The sequence below is a fragment of the Zea mays genome, chromosome 9, assembly GCF_902167145.1.
Source record: "Zea mays cultivar B73 chromosome 9, Zm-B73-REFERENCE-NAM-5.0, whole genome shotgun sequence".
NCBI classification, from domain to species: domain Eukaryota; kingdom Viridiplantae; phylum Streptophyta; class Magnoliopsida; order Poales; family Poaceae; genus Zea; species Zea mays.
The window spans coordinates 145,676,366-145,693,159 of NC_050104.1; the positions used below are offsets into that span (position 1 = coordinate 145,676,366).

At 59.1% G+C, this 16,794-nt stretch overlaps 1 protein-coding gene across 1 annotated transcript; it reads left to right on the forward strand.

Moving 5' to 3' along the window:
• The first annotated feature begins 13,162 nt into the window (after positions 1-13,162).
• LOC100382088 (putative ENTH/ANTH/VHS superfamily protein) lies at positions 13,163-16,014 on the forward strand. The gene is made up of 2 exons (NM_001174851.1): positions 13,163-13,496; positions 13,860-16,014. The coding sequence occupies exon 2, from the start codon at positions 13,944-13,946 to the stop codon at positions 15,846-15,848; it is 1,905 nt and encodes a 634-aa protein (NP_001168322.1). The 5' UTR covers positions 13,163-13,496; positions 13,860-13,943; the 3' UTR covers positions 15,849-16,014.
• The last annotated feature ends 780 nt before the right edge of the window (positions 16,015-16,794 follow it).

A 16,794-nucleotide genomic window follows, 5' to 3' on the forward strand; every position in this document is an offset into this window, starting at 1 on the left:
CTTTCAACCCTTCCCTCTCTCAAACGATCCACGGATCGAGTGAGCTTTCTCTTCTCAATCACTTGGAACACAAAGTTCCCACAAGGACCACCACAAGTTTGGTGTCTCTTGCCTCAATTACAAGTGAGTTTGATTGCAAAGAAGGATCAAGAAAGAAGAAAGCAATCCAAGCGCAAGAGCCCGAAAGAACACAAGCAAATCACTCTCTCTAGGCACTACGGCGTTGTGTGGAATTTAGAGAGGATTTGATCTCTTTGGTGTGTCTAGAATTGAATGCTAGAGCTCTTGTAGTAGTTGGGAAGTGGAAAACTTGGATGCAATGAATGGTGGGGTGGTTGGGGTATTTATAGCCCCAACCACCAAATGTGGTCGTTGGGAGGCTGTCTGTTCGATGGCGCACCGGACAGTCCGGTGCACACCGGACAGTCCGGTGCCCCCTGCCACGTCATCACTGCCGTTGGATTCTGACCGTTGGAGCTTCTGACTTGTGGGCCCGCCTGGGTGTCCGGTGCACACCGGACATCTACTGTTCCTTGTCCGGTGTGCCAGTATGGGCGCGCCTGACTTCTGCGCGCGCTGCGCGCGCATTTATTGCGCTGCAGGTAGCCGTTGGCGCGGAGATAGCCGTTGCTCCGGAGTCGCACCGGACAGTCCGGTGAATTATAGCGGACTAGCCGTTGGAGTTTCTCGAAGCTGGCGAGTTCCTGAGGCCGCTCCTTTTTGACGCACCGGACACTGTCCGGTGTACACCGGACAGTCCGGTGAATTATAGCGCAAGTGCCTCTGGAAATTCCCGAAGGTGGCGAGTTTGAGCTGGAGTCCTCTGGTGCACCGGACACTGTCCGGTGGTGCACCGGACAGTCCGGTGCTCCCAGACCAGAGGGCCTTCGGTTCCCATTTTGCTTCTTTGTTGAATCCAAAACTTGGTCTTTTTATTGGCTGAGTGTGAACCTTTTACACCTGTATAATCTATACACTTGAGCAAACTAGTTAGTCCAATTATTTGTGTTGGGCAATTCAACCACCAAAATTAATTAGGGACTAGGTGTAGGCCTAATTCCCTTTCACTTCGTGTTCGTCCCGCGCCCAGGTCGGGTGCGCTTGCAGTAGGGGGTTACAAGCGTCCACGCGGGAGAGGGAACGAGCGGCTTCAAGCGAGCGCCTGTCCCGTCCTCGTCCCCGCGCGGCCAACCCTCTCTAAGAGGGCCCTGGTCCTTCCTTTTATAGGCGTAAGGAGAGGATCCAGGTGTACAATGGGGGGTGTAGCAGAGTGCTACGTGTCTAGCGGAGGAGAGCTAGCGCCCTAAGTACATGCCGTTGTGGCAGCCGGAGAGATTTTGGCACCCAGCTGGTGTGATGTCGTGGCCGTCGGAGGAGCGATGGAGCCTGGCGGAGGGACAGCTGTCGGAGCGGTTGAGTCCTTGCTGACGTCCTCTTGCTTCCGTAAGGGGGCTGAGAGCCGCCGTCGTCACAGAGTACGCGGGGCGTCATCATTGCCTATCTGGCGGAGCTAGCCAGATGGGACGCCGGTCTTGTTCCCTGTGGCCCGAGTCAGCTCGGGGTAGGGTGATGATGGCGCCTCCTGTTGATGTGGCTGGTCTGCGCCCTAGGTTGGGCAATGTGGAAGCTCCTCCGAAGCCGAGGTCGAGTCTGTCTTCCGTGGCCGAGGTCGAGTCCGAGCCCCTGGGTCGGGCGAGGCGGAGTTCGTCGTCTTCTAGGGCTGAGCCCAAGTCCGAGCCCTGGGTCGGGCGGAGCGGAGTTCGCCGTCTTCCGGGACTTAGCCCGAGTCCGAGCCCTGGGTCGGGCGGAGCGGAGTTCGCCGTCTTCCGGGGCTGCGCCCGAGTCCGAGCCCTGGGTCGGGCGGTGCGGAGTTCGCCGTCTTCCGGGATTTAGCCCGAGTCCGAGCCCTGGGTCGGGCGGAGCGGAGTTCGCCGTCTTCAAGGGCTGAGCCCGAGTCCAAGCCCTGGGTCGGGCGAAGCGGAGCTTCCTATGGTGCCTTCGGCAGGGCCTGACTGTCTGTCAGTCTCACTCTGTCAAGTGGCACCACAGTCGGAGTGGCGCAGGCGGCGCTGTCCTTCTGTCAGGCCGGTCAGTGGAGCGGCGAAGTGACGGCGGTCACTTCGGCTCTGCCGGCCGGGGGGCGCGCGTCAGGATAAAGGTGTCAGGCCACCTTTGCATTAAATGCTCTTACGATTTGGTCGGTCAGTGCGGCGATTTAGTCAGGGTTGCTTCTTGGCGAAGGCAGGGCCTCGGGCGAGCCGGAAATATGTTCGCCGCTAGAGGGGGGCCTCGGGCGAGACGGGAATCCTCCGGGGTCGGCTGCCCTTGTCCGAGGCTAGGCTCGGACGAGGCGTGATCGAGTCCCTCGAATGGACTGATCCTTGACTTAATCGCACCCATCAGGCCTTTGCAGCTTTATGCTGATGGGGGTTACCAGCTGAGAATTAGGAGCCTTGAGGGTACCCCTAATTATGGTCCCCTACAGTAGCCCCCGAGCCTCGAAGGGAGTGTTAGCACTCGCTTGGAGGCTCTCGTCGCACTTTTTTGCAAGGGGACCAGCCTTTCTCGGTTGCGTTTTGTTCCGGTGGGTGCGCGCGAGCGCACCCGCCGGGTGTAGCCCCCGAGGCCTCGGAGGAGTGGTTTCACTCCTTCGAGGTCTTAATGCCTCGCGTAATGCCTCGGCTGGTCTGGTTGTTCCCTCATGCGAGCTGGCCGTAGCCCGGGTGTACGGTCGGGTCCCAAGTTCTCGGGCTGGTATGTTGACGCTGTCAACGGTTCGGCTGGAGCCGGGTTTGCGAGAGCAGCCCCCGAGCCTCTGCACAGGGCGAGAGGGCGATCAGGGACATACTCGGCTTTTTTACATACGCCCCTGCGTCGCCTTTCTGCAAGGAGGAGGGGGGAAAGCGCCATGTTGCCCTCGATGGGCGCCGAACATGGTGTCTCCGATGAGCTGCAAGCGGGTAATCCGAGTGGACGTCCGTGCCCCGTTCGTTAGGGGTCGGCTAGGGGCCCAGAGGCATGCCCAAAAGTACCTGCGGGTGATCTGCCGGACCCGGTCCCCTGGCGACGGGGTCCGAGGGCTCGATGCCTCCCTCTGATGGGATTCCGTTACAAGATCGTTCCCGCTGGTCTCGGAAATGTCCTAGGGTACCTCGGGAGCGCAGCCCGAGCCTTGGTTATGTATCGAACGTACCCATGGTCATCCCTCGCTCGGCGTCTGAGGTGGCTGTGAACCCTTCGGGGGCCAGCCTTCGAACCCCTGATCAGTAATGGGCGCGGAGCCCGAGTAGCCTGAGGCGGCCGTGGAACCCTTCCGAGGGGCCGACCTTCGAACCTCTGACCAGTAGTGGGTGTAGGGCCCACGCGATCTGAGGCGGCTGTCGAACCCTTCCGGGGGGCCAGCCTTCGAACCTCTGATCAGTAGGGAGGCTCGGAGCCTGGTTCCTTCACGGGGAAGGATCCTTTTCGGGGTATCCCCCTTTCCCGGTCCCTGTTGCAAGAGAGAGAAAGATGAAAAAGGAAAAGGATACGAAATCGAACGACGCGGCGTACCTTTTTTGACGCGGTCATTATGGCGAAGGCGAAGCGTCGCCTGCTTCTCCTGCCAGAGGCGCCGCCTATCCCGCCGCGGAGTTAATGCGATGGGGCGAGTGGTTCGCGGGGCGGCCGTTGCGTGTGCGCGAGCCATTCGAGGAACGGAACACGGGCGCGTTGTCTTCACGCCGTGAGAGAGGGTTCTCTCGCTGCCCCCGGATGGGACGTGAGCTTGGCTGACGACGTGACTGCTGCTCCTGCCCGCCTGCCACCGTCATTACTGCCAGCCCATTTTTGGCCGCACTGACCGTCGCGCCAGGCTGGCGCTGCTGGGTCGTGCGCTGGGTCGCCTCGAGTCACGGTACTGGTTCCGCAGTCAAGGAGGCGCGGTGGTGGCGCAAGTGGCGGTGCAGTTGCATGCACGAAGCATTCGGCGCGCCGGTTGCATGACGCGTGGGCCTGGGCCTCCATGCTGGGCATGTTGGGAGTCGGAGAAGCGCGCCCACTTGGCGCGGTTGCATGCCGCCTGCATGGCTGCCCGCCCCTTTCGCCCGTTGGTCTGGGCAAAAGTGGAGGGTCACTTGTAACCGCTGGGCGGTTGTGCGCACCGCGCACGGCGGTTTGGCTTCTTCTGCTCTGAGCCGGTTTGCATGACGTGTGGGACCCAGCCCCCGCGCCGTAGGGGAGGACCTTGGAGTGTGTTGGAGAAGACTCAGCCCGTGACGGTTGGGGGCGCAAGTAGGGAGAGTCGCCTTTAAAAGGAGGGTGACCCCCTTTGGAAGGCGACCATGTCTTCGCGCTCCCTTATGCATCGTGTCTTTCCACCTTCCAAGCCCCCGGATGGGGGATACCCGCCGTCTTTCCGCCTCATCGTTGGAGGAACGCAACTCTGTGGGAGTTGGTACCTTTCAGCCATCGTTCGGCTTCAAGGATTTTCATCATGCAGCCCGGCTGCACCCCTCCGCCGGCGGTCACCCAAGATGGTGACCTCCAGTTTGATGGTGGGGGAAAGCGAGTCGGGCTGCGGCCTCTGCCCCTCCCTAAGCCTCAAGGATTTTCATTACCAGGGCTGGGGAGGGGAGTGTGCTGAGTTGGGGTCGGCCTCTGCGTGGGCGGTGGCCCGCTCCTTCCCTCAGTGATCGGAGGGAAGGGCGGTCGTCGTCCGTGGCGCCGGCAGCTGCAGCGTGCCTGGCTCTCGGATGCGAGTGGCTTCGGAGCCGCTTCCGGCGCCAGCGTCTGCCACGACAGCTGGAAGAGGTTCTTCCGCCGACGAGATAGCCAGGGCCGCCCACGGACCGACCTCCAACTCTACGGCCTTCTGCCCGTCCTTGCCTCACGAGTTTGGGCATGGGCGGGGGCCTCTTGGCAGCAGCACCCGCCCTGAGGTCAGTGCTGCCGCTGTTCGGCCCCCCGGAGCAGAAGTCGTCGTCGTCGCCGCTGCTGGAGCGGGCGACGGCGCGCCGTTCGTCGGTCTTCTGTTGCTCCGCAGCCCCCCATCGAGTGGGGTTGTTCGTACCTGCGGAGGTGGAACCGGAGTTCCATTTGTAATGGCACTTTGAAAGTCAGTGTTTTTGTTCATTGTGGCTGTCGAGGCCTGAACATGTATGTAATTTTGGCACGGAGCCGTGTTTTTTCCTCATTTTCGAGCACTAAGACTCGCCTGTTGGTTGTCTGAACCGCTTCACCAAGCGTGAGTCGCCCCGTGTAAAGGTGACGAGTGAGGTATCCGTATCCCGGAGGCGTAGGAGTCCCTCGGCTCGGTCGGCCTTGTTGTCCGAGGCTCCTCTAGCTTAGTTAAAGGGACCCCTTGGCCGCTCTTGGATGAGCCAAGGCCAGGGGTAGCGATATCAGCATGAACAGGGGCAGAGTTGGCTCGAAAATGAAACCTGGTTGGCCGGAGCCTAGCCGGGTCGTCCGTTAGCGGGACCGACGCCGGAGTTGACCAGCCGAGGCCTCGGGTCGGGCTGACGCCCTTGGAGGACGGCTGGCCGAGGCCCCGGGGTGACCGGCCGAGCCGCCTGCTCGGGTCAGATTCCCGGAGAAGACCCTGGCAGCGATTGCCCGGGCGTGGTGATGACGTCGTCCTTTAGAGTGGAGATCCTCGGACCGCGTCGCCGTCCGAGGCTAGGTCGGACCTCGCCAAAGGTGTCGTCGATGCCGAGGGTGCTGCTGCCCCCTTCCAGCGTCAAGACCCGAGCCTGCAGGATCGGATTGTCTTGTAGCGTGTGTCTCCTGCGGCCGCCGAGGCCAAAACACACCCTCGCTGTGTTGTAAAGCTGCGTCTCTTTTCCTCTTGTTTCGAGTATCTGGACTTTTTTGTCGGTAACAGGGATGTTTGTGCGAGCGAGAGTTGCTTCTCGCGGAAGGTGATGTGTGAGGTATCCGTATCCCGGAGGCGTAGGAGTCCCTCGGCTCGGTCGACCTTGCCGCTTACGCGCACTCTTACCCGTCCATGGGGCTCTGTCACCGACTCAGTCGAGAAGGCTCGAAGGATCGCTTCGGCAGAAGAGCTTCCGAACGTGAAGACTTGTTCGGTCCACGGAATCACTTATCCGAACGTGAGTTACTTATCGCAGAAGGTGATGAGTGAGGTATCCGTATCCCCGAGGCGTAGTAGTCCCTCGGCTCGGTCAGCCTTGGCTGTTTACGTGTACTCTGTCGTTTTCAGGATCCACTTTTCGAAGTAGTCAAAAAGCACGAAAGACATTCTGGCAGAAAAGATCTTTCTTCGAGGAAAATTTCGACGCAGAGGGGGTTCCCCCCTTTTAGCCCCCGAGGGAGGGTCGGGCTTCGCCGAGGCGAGGCCGACCCTTCCTTGATGACTAAACTTTGCGTGGGTGCGAGGTATATGAACAACTTGAAAACATCTTAAGGGTAGAAGCGACGTAGCTGTTGGATGTTCCAAGCGTTGTCGTAGACCTCGCCTTGACTGTTGGCCAGCTTGTACGTTCCGGGCTTCAGAACCTTGGCGATGACGAACGGTCCCTCCCAGGGGGGCGTGAGCTTGTGCCTCCCTCGGGCGTCTTGTCGCAGTCGAAGCACCAGGTCGCCCACCTGGAGGTCTCGGGACCGGACCCCTCGGGCGTGGTAGCGTCGCAGGGACTGCTGGTACCGCGCCGAGTGTAGTAAGGCCTTGTCCCGAGCCTCCTCCAGCTGGTCCAGCGAGTCTTCTCGGCTAGCTTGGTTGCTTTGATCGCTGTAGGCCCTCGTCCTCGGGGAGCCGTATTCCAGGTCTGTGGGCAAGACGGCCTCGGCCCCGTAGACTAGGAAGAACGGCGTGAAGCCCGTGGCTCGGCTCGGCGTTGTCCTCAGGCTCCAGACCACCGAGGGGAGTTCCTTCATCCATCGCTTGCCGAACTTGTTGAGGTCGTTGTAGATCCAAGGCTTGAGCCCTTGTAGAATCATGCCGTTGGCACGCTCTACTTGCCCATTTGACATGGGATGAGCCACGGCGGCCCAGTCCACCCGGATGTGGTGATCCTCGCAGAAGTCCAAGAACTTTCTGCCGGTGAACTGGGTGCCGTTGTCGGTGATGATGGAGTTCGGGACCCCGAAGCGATGGATGATGTTGGTGAAGAACGCCACCGCCTGCTCGGACCTGATGCTGTTCAGGGGTCGGACCTCGATCCACTTGGAGAATTTGTCGATGGCGACCAGCAGGTGCGTGTAGCCCCCGGGTGCCTTCTGCAAGGGGCCGACGAGATCCAGACCCCACACAGCGAAAGGCTAGGTGATGGGTATCGTCTGCAGAGCCTGAGCGGGCAGGTGGGTCTGCCTCGCGTAGAATTGACACCCTTCGCAGGTGCGAACAATTCTAGTGGCGTCGGCCACCGCCGTCGGCCAGTAGAAGCCTTGTCGGAAAGCATTCCCGACAAGGGCTCGAGGCGCTGCGTGATGGCCGCAAGCCCCCGAGTGTATCTCTCGCAGGAGGTCCTGACCTTCGGCGACAGAGATGCATCGCTGGAGGATGCCAGAGGTGCTGCGGTGGTAGAGCTCCTTCTCATCGCCCAGCAAGACGAACGACTTGGCGCGCCGCGCCACCCGCCGAGCCTCGGCTCGGTCGAGGGGTAGCTCTCCTTGGTGGAGATATTGTAGGTACGGGGTCTGCCAGTTTCGATCAGGCGTGGCCCCGCTTCGCTCCTCCTCGACGCGCAGTGCCTCACCCTCGGGGACCGAGGGTACCTCGGGCTGAACCGAGGGCGCCTCGGGCTGAGCTGAGCATGCCTCGGGCTGTGCCGAGGGTACCTCGAGCTAGGCCGAGGGCGCCTCAGGCTCGGGCGTGTCGTCGATCTTGACGGAGGGTTGACGCAGATCCCGGGAGAAGACGTCCGGGGGAACCGTTGTTCACCCCGAGGCTATTTTAGCCAGCTCGTCCGCAGTCTCGTTGTAGCGCCGAGCGATGTGGTTGAGCTCGAGCCCGTAGAACTTGTCTTCCAAGCGCCGAACCTCATCGCAGTAGGCTTCCATCTTCGGGTCGCGACAGTGGGAGTTCTTCATGACTTGGTCGATGACGAGCTGCGAGTCACCGCGGGCGTCGAGGCGCCGGACCCCTAGCTCGATGGCGATCCGCAACCCGTTGACCAGAGCCTCATACTCAGCCACATTGTTGGACGCCGGGAAATGGAGGCGTAGCACATAGCGTATGTGTTTCCCGAGGGGCGAGATGAAGAGTAGGCCTGCGCCGGCTCCCGTCTTCATCAACGACCCGTCGAAAAACATGGTCCAGAGCTCCGATTGGATCGGAGCCGTCGATAGCTGGGTGTCGACCCATTTGGCCACGAAGTCCGCCAAAACCTGGGACTTGATGGCCTTCCGAGGAGCGAACGAGATTGTCTCGCCCATGATTTCCACCGCCCACTTTGCAATCCTACCCGAGGCCTCTCGGCACTGGATGATCTCCCCCAGGGGGAAGGATGACACCACAGTTACCGGATGAGACTCGAAGTAGTGTCGCAACTTCCGTCGTGTCAGGATCACTGCATACAGCAGCTTCTGAACTTGTGGGTAGCGGATCTTGGTTTCGGAAGATAGCCTCGACCGCTTCCTGGCCGGAGGCGAACTTGGTGGCGATGTCCATCAGCTCGCTCGCCCTGGTGGGGGTCTTGCGACCCAACTCGCTCACCAGGTCGCGGCAGGTGGTGCCGGCGAGGAACGCGCCGATGACATCCGAGTCGGTGATGTTGGGCAGCTCGGTGCGCTGCTTTGAGAATCGCCGGATGTAGTCCCAGAGAGACTCTCCCGGCTGCTGCCGGTAGCTTCGGAGGTCCCAGGAATTCCCGGGGCGCACGTACGTGCCCTGGAAATTGCCGGCGAAAGCTTGGACTAGGTCGTCCCAGTTGGAGATCTGCCCCGGAGGCAGGTGCTCCAACCAGGCGCGAGCGGTATCGGAGAGGAACAGGGGGAGGTTGTGGATGATGAGGTTGTCATCGTCCGTTCCACCCAGTTGGCAGGCCAGACAGTAGTCCGCGAGCCACAGTTCCGGTCTCGTCTCCCCCGAGTACTTTGTGATAGTAGTCGGGGGTCGGAACCGGGTTGGGAACGGTGCCCGTCGGATGGCCCGGCTGAAGGCCTGCGGACCGGGTGGTTCGGGCGAGGGACTCCGATCCTCCCCGCTGTCGTAGCGTCCCCCACGCCTGGGGTGGTAGCCTCGGTGCACCCTCTCGTCGAGGTGGGCCCGACGGTCGCGGCGATGGTGCTCGTTGCCGAGGCGGCCCGGGGCCGCAGGCGCGGTGTTGCGCGTGCGCCCGGTGTAGACCGAGGCTTCCCGCGTGAATCGGGAAGTCGCGGCATGAGGTTCCGAGGGGTACCCCTGCCTTCGGGAGGCAGAGCTCTCGGCCCGTCGGACCGCGGCACCTTCCAGGAGATTCTTGAGCTCCCCTTGGATTCGCCGGCCCTCGGTGGTTGATGGCTCCGACATCGCGCGGAGAAGCATCGCTGCTGCAGCCAGGTTCTAGCCGACCCCACTAGATGCGGGTGGTGGCCTGACCTTGACGTCATCGGTGACGCGGTGCTGGAAACCCTGGGGCAGATGACGTATTTCTCCGGCCGGGGGTTGGCCCGCCCATGCCTGCCCGATGTCCCGGCGGATCGGCTCAAGCGCTCCTGCTCCCTCGTCGATCCTGGCCTGCACCCCGCGGATTTGCTCGAGCTATGGGTCATGGCCCCCCGCCTGAACGGGGACCACAGCTAGCTCCCGTGGGATGTCAACGCGGGGCACCGGCCTAGGGGGATCACCGTCCTCCGGCATGCCGAGATGATTGCCTTCGGAGGGACCCCCTAGATCGACGTGGAAACATTCGCGGCTCGGGCCGCAGTCCTCATCGCCGAGGCTGCGGCTACCGTCGGAACAGTCGGAGAGGCAGTAGTCACATGCGATCATGAAGTCCCGCATGGCACTAGGGTTGCCAAGTCCAGAGAAATCCCAACAGATGCTGGGTTTGTCGTCTTCCTCGGACCCAGAGGGCCCGTAGGTCGAGACGTCCGTCAGCTGGTCCCAAGGCGACCGCATGCGAAACCCCAGAGGGTTTGGACTCGCCTCTACGAGAGCGCCCGCCAAGGCGAGGTCGCTAGGCGGGTTGAGGCTGAACCCAAATGACGTGGGATGAGAATTGGTCGGTACCTCTTGGTCGACGAGCGGCGATAAAGTCACGTCGGGGACTGACTGCACCGTCGTCTCAGGTATGAGGGTGACGTCCAGCAGGCTTTTCGCGAGCGCGCTGGCGTCGTCCGCTTGCTCGGGATTGGCGTGTCGCGGGGAGACGGCGCTCGTCTTCGTCTCAAGCGCGAAGTCGATACCCGGTGCGCCCCCCGTTGGGGTGCCGGCGCTGTCGACTCGCTCGACAGCCAACGAGGCGCTGCCTCCTGCTTGGCCTTGGTCGCACTGCCTTCCCCTCCGTCGGCGGGGGAAAGGGCAGGATGAGCTCGAAGGTTGTTCTTCCACCACGCGGGGAAGACGTCGTCGATTCCGCCGCCGGCGGGCGGGCTGTCGGCCGCCATTGTCGTTGTCGCGCGGCGGTGGAAGGAGTATCATGTCGTAGCTGCCGTTGAGGGACATGAACTCAAGACTCCCGAAACGGAGCACCGTCCCGGGTTGGAGAGGTTGCTGGAGACTGCCCATCTGGAGCTTGACGGGAAGCTGTTCGTCAACACGCAGCAGGCCCCTACCTGGCGCGCCAACTGTCGGCGTTTCGAGACCGGGGGTCCCTGGGCCGACGAGTGAATGTCGCCGCGTGCCCCAGCCCAGATGGGTCGAGCGCGAGGGCGAGCGCGAAGGGGGGAGAGCGAGGCGGCCGGAGACCGGCGTGAGAGAGGTGGGAATCCCGCGGCCTTCATGTTCGTCCCGCGCCCAGGTCGGGTGCGCTTGCAGTAGGAGGTTACAAGCGTCCACACGGGAGAGGGAGCGAGCGGCTTCAAGCGAGCGCCTGTCCCGTCCTCGTCCCCGCGCGGCCAACCCTCTCTAAGAGGGCCCTGGTCCTTCCTTTTATAGGCGTAAGGAGAGGATCCAGGTGTACAATGGGGGGTGTAGCAGAGTGCTACGTGTCTAGCGGAGGAGAGCTAGCGCCCTAAGTACATGCCGTTGTGGCAGCCAGAGAGATTTTGGCACCCAGCTGGTGTGATGTCGTGGCCGTCGGAGGAGCGATGGAGCCTGGCGGAGGGACAGCTGTCGGAGCGGTTGAGTCCTTGCTGACGCCCTCTTGCTTCCGTAAGTGGGCTGAGAGCCGCCGTCGTCACAGAGTACGCGGGGCGCCATCATTGCCTATCTGGCGGAGCTAGCCAGATGGGACGCCGGTCTTGTTCCCTGCGGCCCGAGTCAGCTCGGGGTAGGGTGATGATGGCGCCTCCTGTTGACGTGGCTGGTCTGCGCCCTAGGTTGGGCGATGTGGAAGCTCCTCCGAAGCCGAGGTCGAGTCTGTCTTGCGTGGCCGAGGTCGAGTCCGAGCCCCTGTGTCGGGCGAGGCGGAGTTCGTCGTCTTCTAGGGCTGAGCCCAAGTCCGAGCCCTGGGTCGGGCGGAGCGGAGTTCGCCGTCTTCCGGGACTTAGCCCGAGTCCGAGCCCTGGGTCGGGCGGAGCGGAGTTCGCCGTCTTCCGGGACTTAGCCCGAGTCCGAGCCCTAGGTCGGGCGGAGCGGAGTTCGCCGTCTTCCGGGACTTAGCCCGAGTCCGAGCCCTGGGTCGGGCGGAGCGGAGTTCGCCGTCTTCCGGGGCTGAGCCCGAGTCCGAGCCTTGGGTCGGGCGGAGCGGAGTTCGCCGTCTTCCGGGATTTAGCCCGAGTCCGAGCCCTGGGTCGGGCGGAGCGGAGTTCACCGTCTTCCGGGGCTGAGCCCGAGTCCGAGCCCTGGGTCGGGCGAAGCGGAGCTTCCTATGGTGCCTTCGGCAGGGCCTGACTGCCTGTCAGTCTCACTTTGTCAAGTGGCACCACAGTCGGAGTGGCGCAGGCGGCGCTGTCCTTCTGTCAGGCCGGTCAGTGGAGCGGCGAAGTGACGACGGTCACTTCAGCTCTGCCGGCCGGGGGGACGCGCGTCAGGATAAAGGTGTCAGGCCACCTTTGCATTAAATGCTCCTGCGATTTGGTCGGTCGGTGCGACGATTTAGTCAGGGTTGCTTCTTGGCGAAGGCAGGGCCTCGGGCGAGCCGGAAATATGTTCGCCGCTGGAGGGGGGCCTCGGGCGAGACGGGAATCCTCCGGGGTCGGCTGCCCTTGTCCGAGGCTAGGCTCGGACGAGGCGTGATCGAGTCCCTCAAATGGACTGATCCCTGACTTAATCGCACCCATCAGGCCTTTGCAGCTTTATGCTGATGGGGGTTACCAGCTGAGAATTAGGAGCCTTGAGGGTACCCCTAATTATGGTCCCCGACACTATTGTTGCTCTACGAGAAATGAGAGAGAAGACGGGAGAAAAATGCCTGACTCTGGTTTTACGTGGCGTAATATGTAGTCCGCTGAAAGGATGAATAGTAGCCGAGACCGTGTACTTTACGAATGTGAAGTAACATATGGCATGATTGGTTGGCTGAGCCACGCTCATACGAGCCTGGTCGGCTGGAAACCGCTGCTCTCAGCGTATAACCGGATGCACTTAAATGACCTTAAAATGATTTATTTTGTATTTACTCGTGTGGCCTGTACGTTCGATATATATCGATATATAGGTAACCAAACAAATATTCAAATAAATTTAATGTACAATGATTTAGAACAAAATGATGCGAGATACGACTAACCAATCGAAAAGTATGGACTATGTTGGAGTTAGTCTTACCATGGGAATGAGTCAAACCCCGGTTGGCACCCACCCGAACCCGAGTGCGGAAACGAACGTAATAAATATATTGAAAACAGCAAAAACAATAAGACAACGACGGTTATGGAAGCATGCCTTCTGTGCAAGCGTATAAGCAGACAATTTGATCCATTAGATCGTGATCTAACTGTAAGTCATCCATTAGATCGTGATCTAACTGTAAGTCACATTTAACACTTAAACTCTTCCACCACTAGTTTAATAATCTTTATAAAAACCCTCTAACAAACTATAATTATATTTATAGTTGAATCACGATTTAATGAATTAGATAATTTATTTATATGTTTACACAGAAGGACTAGAAGGACCAGTCGTTGCCGAACAACAAACCCCCGAGTGGAACACACAAAAGCGCCCCACCACCGCGGACCATTCCTTTCCTTTGTATCTCTATCTATCCCTCCTCGGCTCCTCGCCCTTTCCCCTCTTGCCCGAGTCGCTAGCCTCCCTGCCCCTGCCCCTGCCCCGCCTCCTCCCGTGGACCACTTCCTCCACCTTCGCTTCCATAGCAGGCTAGCAGCTGAGCGAGGTCAACTCTTCCGCCGGCGGAGAGAGAGGGAGGGAGCGGGGAAGAGACGGGAGGGTCTCCGCGCACCTGCCATCAGCCACCACCCGATACCCAGGTCTTGTCCCGCGCAGATCTGCTGCTGCCCTTGAGGTATACCATCGATTTGTTTGAACCGTACCCGGTAGATCCGGTATGCTTCGGCGAGCTGAGGGCAGTTCGGTTGTTTGGTTGCTAGCTTCGCGGCTAGACCTGCTCTAAGCACCGGCTAGTATATCTACCAGCCACCCTATATTTGGTAGATTCACCAAATGGAGTGATATCCGGTCTGCCGGCTCCGCAGATCTCTCGAACTCCGTTGATTCTTTGATTCCTTTCCATAGAACCTGCGAAATTGCGGGGATCTGCGCGTGCCAAAGCACCTAACTGATTAGATACTATTACCGAGAGTGAACATCGCTGATTTTTTTTTTTACTAATTTCTAGAAACTCATCATATGGTTCCTTTTTGTTCAGATCTAAATCAAAGCTTCCGCTCCGGTTGTTGTCGGTTGGTCGGTACCTGGGCGGCGGCGGCGGCGGCACGGGAGGACAGCGAACATGTCGTCGAGCACGATCCGGAAGGCCCTGGGCGCGGTGAAGGACCAGACCAGCATCAGCCTCGCCAAGGTCACTAGCAACATCGCGCCCGATCTGGACGTGCTCATCGTCAAGGCCACCAGCCACGACGACGAGCCGGCCGAGGAGCGCCACATCCGCGAGATCCTCCACCTTACGTCCGGATCCCGCGCCCACGTTGCTGCTGCCGTGGCAGGGTGCTCCCGCAGGCTCTCCCGCACCCGCGACTATGTGGTCGCGCTCAAGTCGCTCATGCTCGTGCACCGCCTCCTTGTCGATGGCGACCCGTCCTTCCACCGCGAGCTCCTACATGGCACACGGCGGGGCACCCGCCTGCTGAACCTCTCTGATTTTCGGGACGAGGCGCACTCTGGATCGTGGGATCACTCTGCCTTTGTGCGCACCTATGCGCTCTACCTTGACCAGCGCCTCGAGTTCTTCCTCCATGAGCGCAAGCAGGGGTTAAATGCTGGCAGCAGCAGCAGTGCTAATGGCCCATCACCACGGGACCGTGATCGCTGGGGTTCGCCTGATCCCTATGGCCGCCGCTCTCCCTCCTACTCGTCACCCCCTGGGTATGGAGGATATGATGATTACCGCGAGAGGAATGGTGGGAACAATGATGACAAGAGGCCACCGACCCCGGTGAGGGATATGAAGCCTGAGCGTGTCCTTGCTCGTATGCACCACCTACAGCAGCTGCTTGACAGGTTCCTTGCTTGCCGCCCCACTGGTGGTGCAAAGCAAAGCAGGATGGTGCTGGTTGCGCTGTATCAGATTGTGAGAGAGAGCTTCCAGCTCTACTCTGATATCTGCGAGGTGCTGGCGGTGCTGCTGGACAGGTTCTTTGACATGGAGTATGCGGAATGCGTGAAGGCTTTTGAGGCATATGCTAGTGCTGCAAAGCAGATTGATGAGCTCTCTGCATTCTATTCATGGTGTAAAGATACTGGAGTTGCAAGGTCATCTGAGTACCCAGAGGTGCAGCGTGTCACTGATAAGTTGCTGGAGACGCTAGAAGAGTTCATGAGGGACCGGGCAAAGAGGCCTAAGAGCCCACCACGGGAGCCTGAACCTGAGCCTGTTAAGGAAGAACCTGAGCCGGATATGAACAGCATCAAAGCGCTTCCAGCACCAGAAGATTATAAGGAGCCTGAACCTGTGAAGGTGGAGGAAGAGGTGAAGCCGGAGCCACCCCCACAGCCACAGGGTGACTTGGTGGATCTCAGAGAAGATACTGTTAGTGCAGATGAGCAAGGTAATAGGCTTGCTCTAGCACTCTTCCAGGGACCGCCCGCTGCTGGTGGAAACAATGGTTCATGGGAGGCTTTCCCTTCAAATGGTGGCAACGAGGTGACTTCGGCATGGCAGAATCCTGCAGCTGAACCTGGGAAGGCTGATTGGGAGCTTGCCCTCGTAGAGACAGCAAGCAACTTGTCCATGCAGAAGCCAGCAATGTCAGGTGGTATGGACCCGCTGCTGCTGAATGGTATGTATGACCAGGGTGTTGTGCGTCAGCACGTTAGTGCACAGGTGACCACCGGGAGTGCCAGCAGCGTCGCCCTGCCTGCTCCTGGACAGAAGACTCAGATGCTTGCTCTGCCCGCACCGGATGGTTCAATGCAGACTGTTGGTGGTGACCCCTTTGCAGCGTCCCTTGCCGTCCCACCACCATCCTATGTGCAGATGGCAGATTTGGAGAAGAAGCAACAGCTCTTGTCGCAGGAGCAGATTATGTGGCAACAGTACCAGAGGGACGGCATGCAAGGGCAATCGAGCCTGAACAAGCTCGACCAGGCTTACCACAATGGTTTCGCGCCCAACCCGGGCATGCCCTATGGGATGCCCGCGGCGTACAACACTGGGTATTACTACCCTACTTACTGAGGAAGCCTATTCTTTATTCATCCTTACAGTTGCTGTGAATTTTTGTTCTGTGTTGTGATCTTACTCCCAGCCCTGGGGTTGTGTCCAGCATCAGCTGTTGTTCCCCTGTCTCTGGATCAAACCTTTTGGTCTGATATATGTAATGTAATTTTATTTGTTTGGAACCAAATGCGGCATCCGAGAGTAGCTATAGTATATTACATAATCTCAATTGATCTGTACACTGTTTCTGCTAATCTTCTGCATGTTATCACTTCACTTCACTTGATGTTGCAGTGCGTTTGTTGCGTGTCACACACCGATGTTGGATCGCCATGTTTGTTGGAAGAGCTTGCTGGTTGTTGGCATTAAGGGTGTCATGTTTGGTGGTATAACTATTTTTGTTGTGACTTCACTTTTACTAAAGGTGGGCTCTGTTCAGACGACGGCTTTACCATTGATTGGATCCTTGACCTTTTACACGGATAAGAGTTTTTTTGTCCTTATAAAAAATATAATTTATTTATTATGATTTGTGCTAACATGGACAACAGTTTTATTTTTGTACTTCTATAGAAAAATTGTAATTTGTAACATGGACAGCAGTTTTATTTTTGTACTTCTATAGAAAAATTGTAATTTATTTTTGTACTTTTATAGAAAAATTGTAATTATTTTTGTACTTCTATAGAAAAATTTGTAATTTGTCATACTGCATCAGATTTGAACCGTTGGAGATCTCTAGCAAGCTTTTTATAGGCACCTGAAATATAGCATATTCCTTCTCTGAAATAGCATATTCAAAATTTTCCAAACTCTCCTCTGTCTGGGCTCACCGGACAGTCCGGTGTGCACCGGACACTGCACTGTGCAATGTCCGGTGCACCGGCAGTCGCGCGCTAAAAATCCGTTTTCCTGTGCGCTGTCCGGTGGTTCACCGGACAGCTACTGTGCGCTGTCTGGTGTG